Source organism: Arvicanthis niloticus, assembly GCF_011762505.2.
Source record: "Arvicanthis niloticus isolate mArvNil1 chromosome Y unlocalized genomic scaffold, mArvNil1.pat.X SUPER_Y_unloc_1, whole genome shotgun sequence".
Lineage (NCBI taxonomy): Eukaryota > Metazoa > Chordata > Mammalia > Rodentia > Muridae > Arvicanthis > Arvicanthis niloticus.
This window is the reverse complement of record NW_023044978.1, coordinates 281,324-298,968: the sequence shown is the minus strand read 5'-3', so window position 1 is coordinate 298,968 and position 17,645 is coordinate 281,324. Positions and strand designations below refer to the sequence as shown.

At 36.5% G+C, this 17,645-nt stretch overlaps 1 protein-coding gene across 1 annotated transcript in view; it reads left to right on the top strand.

Annotated features, from left to right (window-relative positions):
- LOC117695963 (ubiquitin carboxyl-terminal hydrolase 9Y) overlaps positions 1 to 17,645 on the top strand; it is a 152,662-nt gene that overhangs the window by 122,541 nt on the left and 12,476 nt on the right. Inside the window, exons 34-37 of the mRNA XM_076706136.1 lie at positions 4,208 to 4,381; positions 14,094 to 14,235; positions 16,121 to 16,868; positions 17,284 to 17,407. Coding sequence (XP_076562251.1) covers positions 4,208 to 4,381; positions 14,094 to 14,235; positions 16,121 to 16,868; positions 17,284 to 17,407 — 1,188 coding nt within the window. The remainder of the gene's footprint in view (positions 1 to 4,207; positions 4,382 to 14,093; positions 14,236 to 16,120; positions 16,869 to 17,283; positions 17,408 to 17,645) is intronic.

Here is a 17,645-nt window from a genome sequence, read left to right as displayed (position 1 = left end):
CTTTCCTTTAAGAACCTTCTGTAGGGCTGGATTTGTACATAGATGTTGCTTAAATTTGACTTGATCATCAAACATTTTATTTCTCTATCTATGGTGATTGAAATTTTTGGTAGGTCTACCAGTCTTGTCTAACATTTAAGGTTTCTTTGAGTCTGGAGAAAATCAACTGTCTAAGCTTTTCTGGCTTTTAGGTTCTCATTGAGAAGTAAGATGTAATTCTGATAAGCTGCCTTTATATGCTACTTGATCTTTTTCCCTTGTTCTATATGTTTAGTGTTCTGATTATTAAATGTAAGGGGACTTTCTCTTTGCCCAACCCATTTGGTGTTCTGTAAGCTTCTTGTACTTTTATAGGCATCTTCTTCAGGTTAGTAGAATATTCTTCTAAGATTTTATGGAAGACATTTTCAGGGCTGGGATTATTTTTCTCTAGTCCTTTTATTCTTAGGTTTGGTCTTTTTTTTATACTGTTGTAGTTTTTCTGAATGTCTTGTGCCAGGAGTTATTTAATTGAACATCTTCTTGATGTATATATTTCTCCTACCATATCATCAATGCCTGGTATTGTCTTTTCCATGTCTTATATTCTGTTAGTCAAGCTTGCTGCTGTAGTTCTTTCTCAAAGTCCTTGCTGCTGTAGTTCCTTCTCAAAGTCCTGAAGTTTTAACTTCCAGAATTCCTTCAATTTGTGTATTTTTATTCTATTTTCATTTTCAATTCTTGAGCAGTTTTATCCATTTCCTTCATTTCCTTGGTTTTCCTAGGTTTCTTAAAATTTATTCATATTCTCTGATTTTTGTGTTTTCCTTGATTTCTTTAAGGAATTTATTCATCCCCTCTTTAAGGACCTCTACCATCTTCATGTACCTGATTTTAATATCTTTTCTGGTCCTTTACTGTGATGGAATATTCAGTATCTGTTGTAATCATACCTAAGTTCTAGTAGAGACATATTGCCCTAGTTGTTATTGATTCCCTTCTAAACGGACATCTAGGCATCTGGGTTTGGAATAATTCTGTATCTATCTAGGCTCTGAGTTCTAGATTTACCTTTGTGGGTAGGTGTTTTGTTGTGCAGTTTCTATTTCCTCTATTGATTTTTAGAGAATGTGATGGCTATGTGTTGTCTGTTTCTCTTGTTTGCTATGCTGATTTGTTCCCTGGGAGTATACTGCCAGGTGTTAGAAACTGAGACAGTAGAATGAGTTGGGAGATGGAAGGTTGGAAGAGAAGGTCTTTGTGATCCATTGGGGATGGGATCAGAAAGAAAAGGGAGATTACAATTACAGCAGCTATCCAGCTACAGAGCTGGGAAAGCATTGGGGAGGGAACTGTCCTAGATGAAGTACAGTTAGGATAGATGTAAGTTGGCGTTCAGAAAAGAATCCAGAGGAGATGGGTGACAGAAAGTTGACATGGATGTTCTGCTGCACAGCTACAGGTGAGAATAAAGATTGACTCCTGGAGGAAAGAGAGGGAGGGAGGGGAGGGGGAAAAGGGAAGGGAGAGGGAGAAAGAGGGAAATGTCTAGAGAAGAAGTTGAGGTTGAGAAAAGGTGACTCAGAGTAAATGGTCTGAGATCCACAGAAGATATGGACAGGGGACAAGGGAATCTGCAGCTCATGTTCTTTGAGATTAGGTCTGGGGGAACATTAAAATAGGAATTTTTCCAGAAATAATTTTATATGATATATTCTGATCATTGTTTGCTGCTCCAAGATTCTCTCAATCACTTTATGCCCGCTTTTTCTCTTCTTAAAAACAAACATAAAACAGCTAAGAAAAAGCACAAGAAACATGCATATCTAATAACACATCCAAAAAACAAACTCCATCAAACCAGGAATCATGATGTACAGGCAAAAGACCAAGGAGATAGAAAATGCCCCCAACAAAGCAATAAACAAGGAGGAAAAGCCACTACAATATTGCTTTTGTCTGGAAAGCATTATTTCCTTGGTGTCATTCATTTCCTCTGAAGGCTCACTACAGGAGATAAACATGCCTGAAACTGTTCAAGTGCCTGGAACTTGAGATCATATAGGTGATAGACCTAGGGAAAAACTGCTAGAAGACTAGCAGTAAAATAATTCTTAAAAACATTGTGCTATATTCATAGGTCAGTCTCTTGCTCAGTGTAGTAATTTGAATACGAATGATCCCCATAGACTCCAATGTTTGAATGCTTAGCAGAAGGAGGTATAGCTTTGTTAAAGGAAGTGAGTTGCTGTGGGAAGGGCTTTGAGGTCTCAGCCACTTTACTTCCTGATGCCTGCAGACCAAGAGGAGAACTCAGCTGCCACTCTAGTACCATGTCTGCATGCATACCACCATGCTTCCTACCATGATCATAATAAATCAAACATCTGAACTGTAAGCATGCTCCAATTTAAATGTTTTCCATTATAAAAGTTGACATTGTCATTGGGTCTCTCTTGGGCAATACAAAGAAACTCCATCATCATCAGAGAGGCTCTTAGAATCTTTCTTCCTCCTCTTCTTCTGTGTAGTTCTCTTGGCAATTGAAACATTGAAGCATTTGATTGTTCTGTAGTGGGCCTTAAATATAATCAAATCGTAGTTGGTTTCTCACTTATTTCTGCCATTCAAGCATGTCACCAATGCACATCACAAGGTTTGTAGGTAGGTTCTTGTTTACCTTTCTCCCCTGGTAATATACAGAGTTCTTGCCAGTACCGTATACCCTAATCAGTAGGGGTGAGGTTCTAGGTAGACATCAGCTCAAATTTCTGTGTTCACTGAATTATGTGGGTGTGATCTTCAGCAATAGGACCCTAGTATTGGTTTGTGGTAAGCAATCAATAGTTTTGACCATAGCTTATGTTACTTGGGTTATAGTGACTCTTTGACCAGCAACTCAATTACAAGCTATTTATTTCTGGAATGGTAGATTTATTTTATCACAAGAGAGGTTCCTGTCACTCGAGGACTCTATTTAGAAAAATATATATATGTGTATGTGTGTGTGTGTGTGTATATATATATATATATATATATATATACACACATATATAAATACAAACATTTACATACGCACATATTTATATACATACACATATATATATAATTTTGTGAAGCTTCTACTGTAATAAGTTTTTACCTCTCAAGTGGCTCTTAGGGTTAGTTTTCTCTCCCATATATATTTCTTCCCTCAACTATCCTCCTCCTCCTCCATCTTCCTCTCTGTTTATCCTCCTGTTTTAAGTCTCCCTCTGTGTCTCCTTAACTTTATGCTCTGTTTGCCTTTCTTGAAATATGTTCTTCTCCCCATCGCCTTATAAGAGAATTCACACAATATGTGTCTTTTGGAAGCTGAGGTATGTCATTCAGGATTATTGTTTTTTTCTACCTTAGCCAAAAAATACCTGCAAATTTCATAATTTTACTTTTTAATAGCTGAGTAATATTTCATACTGTAAATATATTTTAATTACCCATTTATTTATTGATGGACATCTAGGCTATTTCCTACTTCTGGGTATTATAAATAGAGTAGCAGTGAACATGTTTGAGCAAATGTCCTTAAGGTAGAATGTGAAGTCTTTTGTGTATACATACATACATCCAAAGAGGTGTACCTAAGATAGATCTATTTCCAGAACCTTGAGGAACTGCTACAGTGAGTTCCATAGTGACTGTATAAATTTGCTTTGCCAACAGCAATAAATGAGTATGCTTCTTACCCCACATCTGTGTCAGCATGAGCTCTCATTTCTTTTGCTTATTTTTTAAATATTTTAATTTTATATACATACGTATTGGTATATTTTGTTTGCCTTGCATGTGTGCTTGGGAAATATATGGGTACAGTGTCCACTGAGGCCAGATCACTGGGATTGGAGTTACAAATAGTTGTGAGCTATCATGTCTATTCAGGGACCCTAACCCTGATCATCTGAAGTAACAGTACATACCTTAACTTCTGGGCCATATTTATAGACTCGTACCCATGTTGATTGAAACTGACCACCTGCAATATTATTTTGACTGTAAATTAGCTTTCAATTTGTAAATTACTACCCCTATCTACACTGTGTACATTGTTTCTTCTTCACATTCTGTAGAATATATTTTTACCTTATATTTCCTTTTATAATTATTTCTTTTGATTTACATTGTTCTTTTTCTTACAGATATAAAGTATAACTGGCACTTTCTTACATTAATTTTCCTGTTTATTTCTTAGGCTTTGGGGTGAACCTATTAATCTCCGTGAGCAACATGATGCATTAGAGTTTTTTAATTCTTTGGTGGATAGTTTAGATGAAGCTTTTAAAGCTTTAGGACATCCACCTGTGCTAAGTAAAGTCCTTGGAGGATCCTTTGCTGATCAGAAGATTTGCCAAGGCTGCCCACATAGGTAAATTCCAATAATGCTGTTTTTTGTTATATTGTTCCTTTTACAGACTTTTTTTGCTAATATCTTTTTTATTGGATATATATTTACATTTCAGATTTTATCCTCTTACCCCATCCCCACCACCACCCAGGAACCCCCTACCCCAATCCCCCTCCTCCTGCTTCTCTGAGGATATACCCTCACCTGTTGCTCCACTCCCACCTCCCCACCCTCAAATTCCCCCCACTCAGTGTTCAGCCTTCATGGGACCAAGAATCTCCTCACCCACCTATGTCCGACAAGGCCATCCTCCCCTACATATACAGCTGAAGCCGTGCGTCCCTCCCTATGTGCTCCTAGGCTGGTGGTTTAGACCCTGGGAGCTCTGGTTCGTTGGTATTGTTGCTCTCCTCATGGGGCCACAATATAGCTCCTACAGTCTTTTCTCTCACTCCTTTATTCAGAACACCCTGATCAGATCAATGGATGGTTAGCTGTGAGCATTGGCCTCTGAATATGTCAGACTCTGGCAGAGCAGCTGTCTGGAGACAGCTGTATCAGGTTCTTGTCAGCATGCACTTTCTGACATCCACATCAGCATCTGCATTTGGTCACTGCACATGGAATGAATACCCAGGTGGAATGGTCTTCAGATGGCCTCTCCTTCAGATTCTGTCCCACACTTTGTCTCCATATTTGCTCCCTTGGGTGTTTTGTTACTCCTAAGTAGGACCGAGGCATCCACACTTGGTCTTCCTTCTTCATGAGCTTCATGTGGTCTGTGAGTTGAGTCTTGGCTACTCTAAGCTTTTGGGCTAACATCCACTTATCAGTGAGTAAATACCATGTGTGTTCTTTTGTGATTGGGTTACCTCACTTAGGATGATATTTTCTAGTTCCATCCATTTACCTAAGAATTTCTTGAATTCATTATATTTAATAGCTGAGTAATACTCCATTGTGTAAATGTACCACATTGTTTACATCTATTCCTCTGTTGAAGGGCATCTTGGTTCTTTCCAGCTTTTGGCTATTATAAATAAGGCTACTATGAACATAGTGGAGCATATGTCTTTGTTATATGTTGGGGCATTTTCTGGGTATAGGCCCAGGAGTGGTATAGCTGGGTCCTCAGGTAATGCTATGTCCAGTTTTCTGAGGAACTGCCAGACTGAATTCCAGAGTGGTTGTACCAGCTTGCAATCCCACCAACAATAGAGGAGTGTTCCTCTTTCTTTACATCCTCGCCAGCATCTACTATCACCTGAGGTTTTGATCTTAGCCATTCTGACTGGTGTCAGGTGGTATCTCAAGGTTGTTTTGATTTGCATTTCCCTGATGACTAAGGATGTTGAGCATTTCTTAAGGTGCCATTTGTGTTTCCTCAGTTGAGAATTCTTTGTTTAGCTCTGTACCCCATTTTAAATGGGGTTATTTGGTTGTCTGGAGTCTAATTTCTTGACTTCTTTGTATATATTGGATCAGATGTAGGATTGGTAAAGATCTTTTCCCAATCTGTTGGTTGCCATTTTGTCCTATTGACAGTATCCTTTGCCTTTACAGAAGCTTTGCAATTTTATGAGGTCCCATTTGTCAATTCTTGATCTTAGAACATAAGCCATGGTGTTCGGTTCAGGAACATTTCCCTCTGTGCCTAGGTATTTGAGGGTCTTTCCCACCTTCTTTTCTATTAGTTTCAGTGTATCTGGTTTTATGTGAAGGTCCTTTATCCACTTGGAGTTGAGCTTTGTGCAAGGGGATAAGAATGGACTGATTTGCATTCTTCTACATGCTGACCTCCAGTTGAGCCAGCACCATTTGCTGAAAATACTGTCCTTTTTCCACTGGATGGTTTTAGCTCCCTTGTCAAATATCAAGTGACCATAGGTGTGCGATGTGCGGGTTCATTTCTGGGTCTTCAATTCTATTCCATTGATCATCCTGTCTGTCTCTGTACCAATACCATGCAGTTTTTATCACTACTGCTCTGTAGTACAGTTTGAGGTCCAGAATGGTGATTCCTCCAGAAGTTCTTTTATTGTTGAGAATAGTTCTCGCTATCCTAGGTTTTTTGTTATTCCAGATGAATTTGTAAATTCCTCTCTCTATCTCTATGAAGAATTAATTTGGAATTTTGATGGGTATTACATTGAATCTGTAGATTGCTTTTGGCAGGATAGCCATTTTTACTAAGTTAATCCTGCCAATCCAGGAACATGGGAGATCTTTCCATCTTCTGAGATCTTCTTCAATTTCTTTCTTCAGAGACTTGAAGTTCTTGTCATACAGATCTTTCACTTGCTTGGTTAGATTCACTCCAAGATATTTTATTTTGCTTGTGGCTATTGTGAAGGGTGTCATTTCCATCATTTATTTCTCAGCCTGTTTAACCTTTGAATAGAGGAAGGCTACTGATTGGTTTGAGTTGATTTTATATCCAGCCACTTTACTGAAGTTGTTTATCAAGTTTAGGAGTTCTCTGGTGGAAGTTTAAGGGTCACTTAAGTATACTATCATATCATCTGCAAATAGTGAAATTTTGACTTCTTCCTTTCCTATCTGTATCCCTTTGACTTCCTTTTGTTGTCTAATTGCTCTAGCTAGGACTTCCAGTACTATATTGAAAGGTAGGGTGAGAGTGGGCAGCCTTGCCTAGTCCCTGATCTTAGTGGGATTGCTTCAAGTTTCTCTCCATTTAGTTTGATGTTGGCTACTGGCTTGCTGTATATTGCTTTTACTGTGTTTAGGTATGGGCCTTGAATTCCTGATCTTTCCAAGACTTTTAACATGAAGGGATGTTGAATTTTCAAATGCTTTCTCAGCATCTAGTGAAATGATCATGTGGTTTTTTTTCTTTGAGTTTGTTTATGTAATGGATTATATTGATGGATTTCCAAATATTGAACAAACCCTGAATTCCTGGGATAAAGCCTATTTGATCATGATGGATGATTATTTCGATGTGTTCTTGAATTCGGTTTGTGAGGATTTTATTGAGAATTTTTGCATCAATATTCATAAGAGAGATTGGTCTGTAGTTCTCTTTCTTTGTTGGGTCTTTGTGTGGTTTAGGTATGAGCATAATGGTAGCTTCATAAAATGAATTGGGTAATGTTCCGTTTCTATTCTGTGGAATAATTTGAAGAGAATTGGAATTGGTATTATGTCTTCCTGGAAGGTCTGATAGAATTCTGTACTAAAAACATCTGGTCCCAGACCTTTTTTTTTTTTTTTTTTTTTTTTTTTTTTTTTTTTTTTTTTTGGTGGGGAGACTTTTAATGACTGCTTCCATTTCTTTAGGCATTTTGGGACTATTTAGATGGTTTATCTGCTCCTGGTTTAATTTTGGTATCTGGTATCTGTCTAGAAAATTGTCCATTTCCTCCAGATTTTCCAATTTTGTTGAAAATTGTGGTAAGTTCTGATGATTTTTTCAGTTTCCTCAGTGTCTGTTGTTATGTCTCCCTTTTCAGTTTTGATTTTATTAATTTGGATACTGTCTATCTGCCCTCTGATTAGTCTGGCTAAGGGTTTATCTATCTTGTTGATTTTCTCAAAGAACCAGCTCCTGGTTTTGTTGATATTTTGTATAGTTCTTTCTGTTTCTACTTGGTTGATTTCAGCTCTGAGTTTGATTATTTCCTGCCATCTACTCATTTTGGATGTATTTGCTTCTAAAGCTTTCAGGTGTGCTTTCAAGTTATTAGTGTATGCTCTCTCCAGTTTCTTTTTGTAGGCACTTAGAGCTTTGAGTTTTCCTCTTAGTACTGCTTTCATGGAGTCCCACAAATTTTGGTATGATGTGTCCTCATTTTCATTAAATTCTAAAAAGTCTTTAACTTCTTTCTTTATTTCTTCCTTGACCAAGTCATCGTTGAGTAGAGTGTTGTTCAATTTCCACTTGTATGTGGGCTTTTTATTGTTTTTGTCATTATTAAAGACCAGCCTTAGTCCATGGTGATCTGTTAAGAGTACAAGGAATTATTTCAATCTTTTTGTATCTGTTGAGGCATGTTTTGTGACCAATTATATGGTCTATTTTGGAGAAGATACCATTAGGTGCTGAGAAAAAGGTATATTCTTTTGTTTTAGGATGAAATGTTCTATAGATATCAGTTAAATCCATTTGGTTCATAACTTCTGTTACTTTTATTGACTCTCTGTTTAGTTTCTGTTTCCATGATCTGTCCATTGCTGTGAGTGGAGTGTTGAAATCCCCCACTATTATTGTATGAGGTACAATGAATGCTTTTGAGTTTCTTTTATGTATATCGATGCCCTTGCATTTGGGACATAGATGTTCAGAATTTAGAGTTCATCTTGGTAGTTCATCTTTTGATTATTTTTGGTTGAAAATCGATTTCATTTGATATTAGAATTGCTACTCCAGCTTGTTTCTTGGGACCATTTGCTTGGAAGATTGTTTTCCAGCCTTTTACTCTGAGGTAGTGTCTGTCTTTTTCACAAAGGTGCGTTTCCTGAATGCAGCAAAATGTTGGGTCCTGTTTACATATCCAGTCTGATAGTCTATGTCTTTTTATTGGAGAATTGAGTTCATTGATATTAAGATATATTAAAGAAAAATGATTGTTGCTTCCTGTTATTTTTGTTATTACAGGTGTAATTATTTTTGTGTAACTATCTTCTTTTGGGGTTGTTGGAAGATTACTTTCTTGCTTTTTCTTGGTTGTAGTTTCCCTCCTTGTGTTGGAGTTTTTCATCAATTATACTTTGAAGTGCTGGATTTGTGGGAAGATACTGTGTTAATTTGGTTGTGGATTTTTTTCATGGAATATCTTGGTTTCTCTAAAATAGTGATTGAGAGTTTTGCTGGGTATAGTAGTCTGGGCTGGCATTTGTGTTTTCTTAGGGTCTGTATGATATCAGTCCAGGATTTTCTGGCTTCTATAGTTTCTGGTGAGAAGTTTGGTGTAAGTCTTTTTTTTAGGTTTTCCAGACTGGGTTTCTCTGTGTAGTCCTGGCTGTCCTGGATTTCATGCTATAGACCAGGCTGGCCTGGAACTCAGAAATCTGCCTTCCTCTGCCTCCCAAGTTCTGGGATTAAAGGCGAGCACCACCACTGCCCACTGGTGTAATTCTTATAGGTCTCTCTTTATAGGTTACTTTACCTTTTTCCCTTACTGCTTTTAGTATTTTTTCTTTGTTTTGTACATTTGATATTTTGATTATTATGTGACAGGAGGTATTTCCTTTCTGGTCTAAACTATTTGGAGTTCTGTAGGCTTCTTGCATATTCATGGGCATCTCTTTCTTTAGGTTAGGGAAGTTTTCCTCTATAATTTTGTAGAATATGTTTGCTGGCCCCTTAAGTTGGGAATCTTCACCCTCGTCTATACCTATCATCCTTAGGTTTGGCCTTCTCATTGTGTCCTGGATTTCCTGGATGTTTTGTGTTAAGAACTTTTTCCATTTTGCCTTTTCTTTGACAGTTGTGTCAATGTCTTCCATGGTATCTTCTACACATCAGATTCTCTCTTCTATCTCTTGTATTCTGTTGGTGATGCTTGCATCTATGACTCCTGATTTCTTTCCCAGGTTTTCTATCTCCAGGGTCGTCTCCCTTTGAGATTTCTTTATTGTTTCTACTTCCATTTTTAGGTCCTGGACAGCTTTTTAATTCCTTCACTTGTTTGGTTGTGTTTTGTTGCAATTCTTTAAGAGATTTTTGTTTTTCCTCTTTAAGGGTTTCTATCTGTCTAGCTGTGTTCTCCTTCAATTCTTTGAGAGTGTTATTTATGTCCTTCTAAAAGTCCTCTATCATCATCGTGAGAAGTGATTTTAATTCTGAATCCTGCTTTTCTGGTGTGATGGGGTGTTCAGGGCTTGCTATGGTGGGAGAACTGGGTTCTGATGATGCCATTTAACTTTGGTTTCTGTTGTTTACATTCTTGTGCTTGCCTTTCACCATCTGGTTAACTCTAGTGCTACCTGCATTAACTGTCTCTGACTGGAGCCTGCCTTTGCAGTTATCTTGCTTGTGTCAGAACTCCTCAGGGTTCAGATATCTGTTATCCTGTGATCCTGAGCTCCAGCTGCCCTGAGTACAGTGGCTTCTCTAGGATGTCTCAGGATATGGTGTCTCCATGGTAGCAGACCAGCTAGGTGTCCCCTGCTCTGAGTGTAGTGGCTCCTCTAGGATGTCTCAGGATATGGTGTCTGCTGCTCTGAGTTCAGTGGCTCCTCTAGGATATCTTGTCATATGGTGTCTGCCCCAGCCACAAGGACCAGGCTTAGGGTGGAAGGGGAGTTGTAATCTGCAGGGCGGGGTTTGGGTTCCTAGTGGATCATGAGTGCCCCCTGCTTTTAGTTGTAGCTGTGGGGCATTGGGTAGTGGGCAATTGTTCTTATCTGCTGGTCTGAGTTCAGTTGCTACTCTAGGGTGTCTCAGGATATGGTGTCTTCACAGGAGCACACCAACTGGGTGTCTGCCCCAGCCACAAGGACCAGTGGAGAGGCGAAAGGGGAGTCCCTTTTACAGACTTTTGATAAAATCTTTACTATTGTTTATGGAGAATAGCTCACTATCGTTAATCTTTCTTTCATGATATATTTTTCATGCATGATTATTTTTGGGTTCTATATTCTTTTAGGAAATGGCATTTTTACAATAACATAGATATTTTATTTCTTTATGAAAATAATAATTATGCCTTAATAGAAATGTAGAAAATGACTAGCATTTTAGATTATTATTTCTAATACAAAGTAAGTTCTTTATTGACAATATTATCTTTTAAGTTTTTAACTTAATCAAAAAGAATGGATGTATTATGATTCCTAATAAAAGTAAATGTATTAATAGTCATTCAGAAAAGTCAGATATGGACACAAATATGTACCTATCCAATGGATATTTTGTTTGGTGATTTTTTTTTAATTTTACTTGAACTATATTCTGATTACACTTTTCCCTAAGATTATTTACAACCTCCATTCTATGTACATTTTCTCTTTAAAAAACAGAAACATAGAAAATAGAACACATAAACAAAAACAACTAAAAGACCAGTAAGAGGGTGAAGGAAAAAAGCACAAACATGAGACAGAAAGTGTACAAAAACACCACTGAATTCTGTTTGAATTATCCAGCTATTTCTATATATGCAGACCCTGTCCCAAAACCTGGTTAATATGCCCAGTCAGACTCAACTAGATGAAACTAATATTTTTCTTTCAAAGCAGTTTTAAATAATAGCTTTTTGATCAGCAGTGTGAGCCTGTGTCCACTTCTCCCTTTCAGTTCTGGGACTTGTATGTGCTGCCATCTTTCTGCTCAGTCCATATGTACATGAATCCTATTGAGTCTGATTTTCAATGCTTCTTCCAAGTCCTCCATCACATCTGGGTTTATACCTTCATTTCACTTTATATCCCTGAGCCATAGGAGAGAAAGTTAAATTGAAGATATATCATTTAGCACTGACATATCCCAGTATTAGCACACTATTCAGTTATGCTTGGTGAGGCATTTATCTATGATTATAGCAGAATGTAATTAGGAGTCATTTTAATCTCTTCATTTTAATGCCATTTTAACTCCTTTATTAGAACTTTTGGTTTTCTACCTGGCCAGTGTTGGATTCCATGTCATGAAATGTGTCTTAAACCTTAACAGAATGGTATTGTTGTTCTACTTTATACTACCATAACTTTATGATAACTTCATATTTTATTTTTTTCTACTAGGGAGATTCTCTATCCTCCTTAATCCCTCACTAGGGACCTAACCTCTGTGATTATAGAGATGTTAGCACAGGTATCAAAGCTTAAAAGAAAGCATCCACATGTAAGATAAAAGATACAATGATTGTCTTTTGCATTTGAATCACTCCACTCAGCATTATTTGTATCTCTGTCCACTTGCCTGCAAATTTTATAATTTATCAACTGAATAATCTTCCACTAAGTAAATATATACCACATTTTTGTTATCTTTTAATCTGTTGATATACATCTAGATGATTTCCAATTTACTGGTATTAAAAATACAGCAGCAGTGACTATAACTGAGCAAATATCTCTCTGGTAGGATGGATATACTGTCATTTGAAAATATGCCCAAGATTGGTATAGCTAAATCTTGGAGTAGATTGATTCCCTTCTTCCTAAGAAATTGCCACACTTATTTCCATGGTGGTTGTACATGTTTGTACTCCCATCAGCAATACATGAGTGTTCCCCTGATTTTTCATCCTCACCAGCCTGACCCATTATTTGTTTTATTAATATTGGCCATTGTGACTGGTGTAAGATGAAATTTTAAGTAGTTTTGGTTTGCATGTTCTTTTTCTGGGTTGGGTTGGGTTGGGTTGGGTTGGGTTGGGTTGGGTTGGGTTGGGTTGGGTTGGGTTGGGTTGGGTTGGGTTGGGTTTTGGTTGGTTTGAGTTTTTGGTTGGTTTGAGTTTTTGGTTGGTTTTGGTTTTTGGTTTTGGGGTTTGGGTTTTTGGTTGATTTTTGCGTTTTGTTTTTTCAAGACAGAGTTTCTCTCTGTAGTACTTTTCATCCTGGAACTCAGTCTAGTGCAGGTTAGCATTAAATAGAGATCTGCCTGCCTCTGCTTCCAGAATGCTGAAACTAAGGTGTGCACCACCACTCCTGGCAGATAACTGATGGTATTACCATGTCTTTATGTTTTTCAATGATTTTGTTTTATCTTTGAAAGCTCTCTACCCAGTTTTGTATCTGCTTTTTAATTGATTTGTTTTATGTTTTATTTTCTCATGTCTTTTTGGTTATTTATATATATATATTTGATACTGTTGTGTATTTGTATTTAGAGTTGGTATTTAAAAAAATCTTCTCATTCTGAAGGCTGCCTCCTTGTCCAAATAATGGTCCTTTTTGCTGTTTGAAGTTTTAGGAGGTTGCATTTATTAAATTATTGATCTTAGTGTCTGTTATAATGATGTTCTTTTCTGAAAGTCTTCTGTGCCAATGAGTTCCAAGACTGTTTCCCATTTTGTCTTCTATGAGGTTTAGTGGATCTGCTGTTATTTTGAACGTTTTGATCCATTTTGACTTGAGTTTTGTGCAGGATGGTAAATATGGGTGTATTTGTATTCCTCTACATGCAGACATTCTGTTTGACCATCATCATTTGTTAATTATGCTGTCTTTTATTCTAGTGAGTTATTTCTGACTACTTTATGAAAATCCATGTGTCTACAGATGTGTGGATTTATGTCTGGGTCTTCAGTTAGACTCCCCTAAACAATATTATGCTTTTATACTCATGTAATGTTTATTTTTATAGCTTTGGAGTATAATTTGCAACCAGGAATACTTCCAGGAGTTCTCTTTTACTCAAGATTGTTTTAGTTATTCGTGTGTGTGTGTGTGTGTGTGTGTGTGTGTGTGTGTGTGTGTGTGTGTGTGGTGTGTATGTGTCTGCACATGCATGTGTGCATGCTTATATCTGTATAAAGCTAAGGATTGTAATTTTAAGTTCTGTGAAGAAATGTGGCCTAAGGACCAAGATGTAGTTTTCAGCTACTGTGCCAGTGTCATTCATGCCGTCACCATTCATGCCATCATGTTCTCAGTTATAATCGTATACTAAGCTTCTGAAACTGTAAGCAAGCACCAGTTAAATACTTTCTTTTATAAGAGCTGTGTTGATTTTAGTGTTTTTTCACAGCAATAGAAGTGTGACCAAGACAAAAAGATAATATTTAAAAATGTAACAAATGCCTTTGTTTTCTAATATATTTAGGTATGAATGTGAAGAATCTTTTACAACTTTAAATGTAGACATTAGAAATCACCAAAATCTTCTTGATTCTTTGGAACAGTATATTAAAGGAGATTTACTAGAGGGTGCCAATGCATATCACTGTGAAAAATGTGATAAAAAGGTATGTATCATAGTTTTCAAAGTTATTACTGTATGTAATAGAGACTGGGAAACTTTGGAGTTGCCTGTAGTTAAGCTTAATATTGGCTTCTATTTGGATGTTTGGGGTGACTGGCTGTCTGTAATAGTCATTAATAAAAATTAAAATTCATTACTTTTTTGTTGCTGTGATACAGCCCATGGCCAAGGAAACTTACCTTTAGTTTTATTTGGTTTATATGGTTTATTTGCGCTTATAGCAAGTAACAGATGGACTAATATTAACTAATAGTAGTAGTCCATCACTGTCATGGGGAATTATGAGTCCTGCTGGCTGGAGCAACAAGGTATAAGTTCATATCTTAAATTGCAAGCACAAAACAGAAAGAGAAAACCAGCAATAGTAGGCAAGATTTTGTTTTGTTTTATTTTGTTTTTACTCTCAAAGTCTGCATCCCTACTAATATACTTCCTGTGGTAAGACCACACCTCCTAAATCTTACCAAATAGCACCACGATTTAGAGACATTTCTCATTCAAACCTTCACAGTTGGTTATTGGCTAGTTAGAGAAACTTTATTACTTCTGCTATTCTAAAACTATATTGCCAGTTGGTGACTTTTAACTCAGACTCTTTCTGCTTCTTGGCACTGTGATTGCAGGTATGAGTAACTGCCTAGTACTTCTCTGTCTTTAATTCCCTTTAACAGAAAAGAAGTCAGCATTCTAGCTTACTTAAATATTTGTCAGGAAAATAAAAGTGCCAAGCTTAGTAAACCCTACCTTTAATGACAGCACAGACAGAGCCTTAAATCATAGCTAACTTGGTCTACATAGAACATTATGCCAGCCATACCTACATTGTCTCAAAAAATAAAGTAATTTAACAGTAAAGCATAGTAGATGGCTTAGTGGTAATAGTTGCTATACAGTGTAAATACTAGAACTCATATTTCTAGAGCCCACATAAAAGCCATGTGAACATAACAGCCTGTCTGTGATCCTAGTATGTAGGAGGCAGAAACAGAATTTTGGATCAAGCTGCTAGCCTAAGTAGGAAAATGGTGAGATTAATATTATACAAGGTAAAGAATGAAGGAGAAAGCCCCTACCCTCACACCAAACTTTAGCCTTTATGTACATGCATCTACACATTCACATGCCCTCACAGACAGGGAAACACACATTAATACATAATATAGTAATAGTTGATAGAGGCACATCCATTAATCCCAGAACTAGGAGGGCTAAAGCAAGAGGGTCTTTTCAAGGCTACCCTTAGCTTCATCAGAGAGTTCCTTACAAGCTAGGCTACATAACTAAATACTTACTATAATAATAATTACTAGTCAGAAACATTCATGCTTCAGGTTACTCATCAAATTGGGGTTTACAAAATTTACTTGATTCTATCAGACTATTTTTTTATTTTAATAACAGGTATGAGTCTTAGATTCAGTCAATTCCTTTAGACATTTGGATTGTAGAATAAAATAATAAGACTATCAAAAAATAATAATAATAGACTATCTTTAAAGATACTGTGTGAGAAATAATTCATCTTTATTCTTGACCCACGTACCTTCTGTTCTCCAAGCTTTCTGCATTGTACTTGATTAGTTACTTAACAATGTCTCAGGTAATAAAAATGACCTCAAACTCCTAATCCACCTTAAAGAGGTGATTAGATAACAGTGACAATGTGGCATCATTCCAGGAATAATATATTCTACTAATTTTTGCACTGTGTAAGAAAAGGCATTATGTATTTGAAGATTTTTAAGTATTGCTTAAAATTCACTTATTTTTTAAATTACCTTGATTGTATTATCAATTATAAGAAATTTTAAGTGATTTATAACAAACATATTTTTAAGGTTTTATGTATTTGGTTATAACTGTTTCAGGTTGATACAGTAAAGCGCTTACTGATTAAAAAACTACCTTCTGTTCTTGCTATTCAACTGAAACGATTCGACTATGATTGGGAAAGAGAATGTGCAATCAAATTTAATGATTACTTTGAATTTCCAAGAGAATTGGATATGGAACCTTATACAGTAGCAGGTGCCACAAAGCTGGAAGGTGACAATATAAATCCACAGACTCAATTGATTAAGCAGAGTGAGCAGTCTGAAAGTGTGATACCAGGAAGCACAAAGTATAGACTTGTCGGCGTGCTTGTACACAGTGGTCAAGCAAATGGTGGACATTATTATTCTTACATCATTCAAAGAAATAGTAAAGACAGTAAGAGAGGTCACTGGTTCAAATTTGATGATGGAGATGTAACAGAATGTAAAATGGATGAAGATGAAGAGATGAAAAATCAGTGCTTTGGCGGAGAATATATGGGAGAAATTTTTGATCCCATGATGAAGCGTCTGTCATACAGGCGTCAAAAAAGATGGTGGAATGCTTATATTCTTTTTTATGAACGTATGGATATAACCAATGAAGATGATGAAATGATAACATATATATCAGAGCTAACAGTCACCAGACCTCATCAGATTATGTCACCAGCTATTGAAAGAAGTGTGTGGAAACAGAATGTGCAATTCCTCCATAACCAAATGCAATTTAGCTTAGAATATTTTCAGTTTATTAAAAAACTGCTTACATGTAATGCTGTATACTTAAACCCTGCTCCAGGTAAGTTTCTTGAAATTAACCTAATATTAAAGCAATACTTCTTGATTGGTTTGAAGGTTTCGTACTGGATACTACTACTGTGCTTAAAATTTTTCTTCTTTTCTCTGATCCCACCCCCTATAAACACATTTGTGTATTTGCTCACTTCAATCTACTTGAATATGTCAGAGTTTTTGGTTAGATCTGTTTTAAAGTAAAACTTGTAGAAAATATGTATCACTGAATGGGTAGAGTTTAATACTGGAAAGTAAGAGCTTTTGTTCAGTTTATTTATTTTGGTCCAGACATTAGTTAAGTTTTAAACTTGGTTTGTGGTGTTGGGATAATCAGTAAGGATCAGTCTTGGTTCTGTTACTTTTTTAACATACAAGTTGAAAATAAAAAGTGTCTGAATCTGTGTCTTTTATACTTAAAGGACAAGATCACCTGCTACCAGAAGCAGAAGATATCACAATGATCAGCATTCAGCTTGCTGCTAGATTCCTCTTTACTACTGGATTTCATACTAAGAAAATAGTCCGTGGACCTGCCAATGACTGGTATGACTTTGAATTTTATTTTGTATATTTGTGTGTACTAAGTTAATTGGTAGATGTTTATTATACTGTGTTTTTGTTTTTTAGGTAGTTTTTGTTGTGGTGGTGGTTCATTGGTTTGGTTGGTTTGGTTTGGTTTGGTTTGGTTTGGTTTGGTTTGGTTTGGTTTGGTTTGGTTTGGTTTGGTTTGGTTTTTGTTACTGTTTTGTTGTTGTTTTGATTTGACTGAGTTTTGTTTATT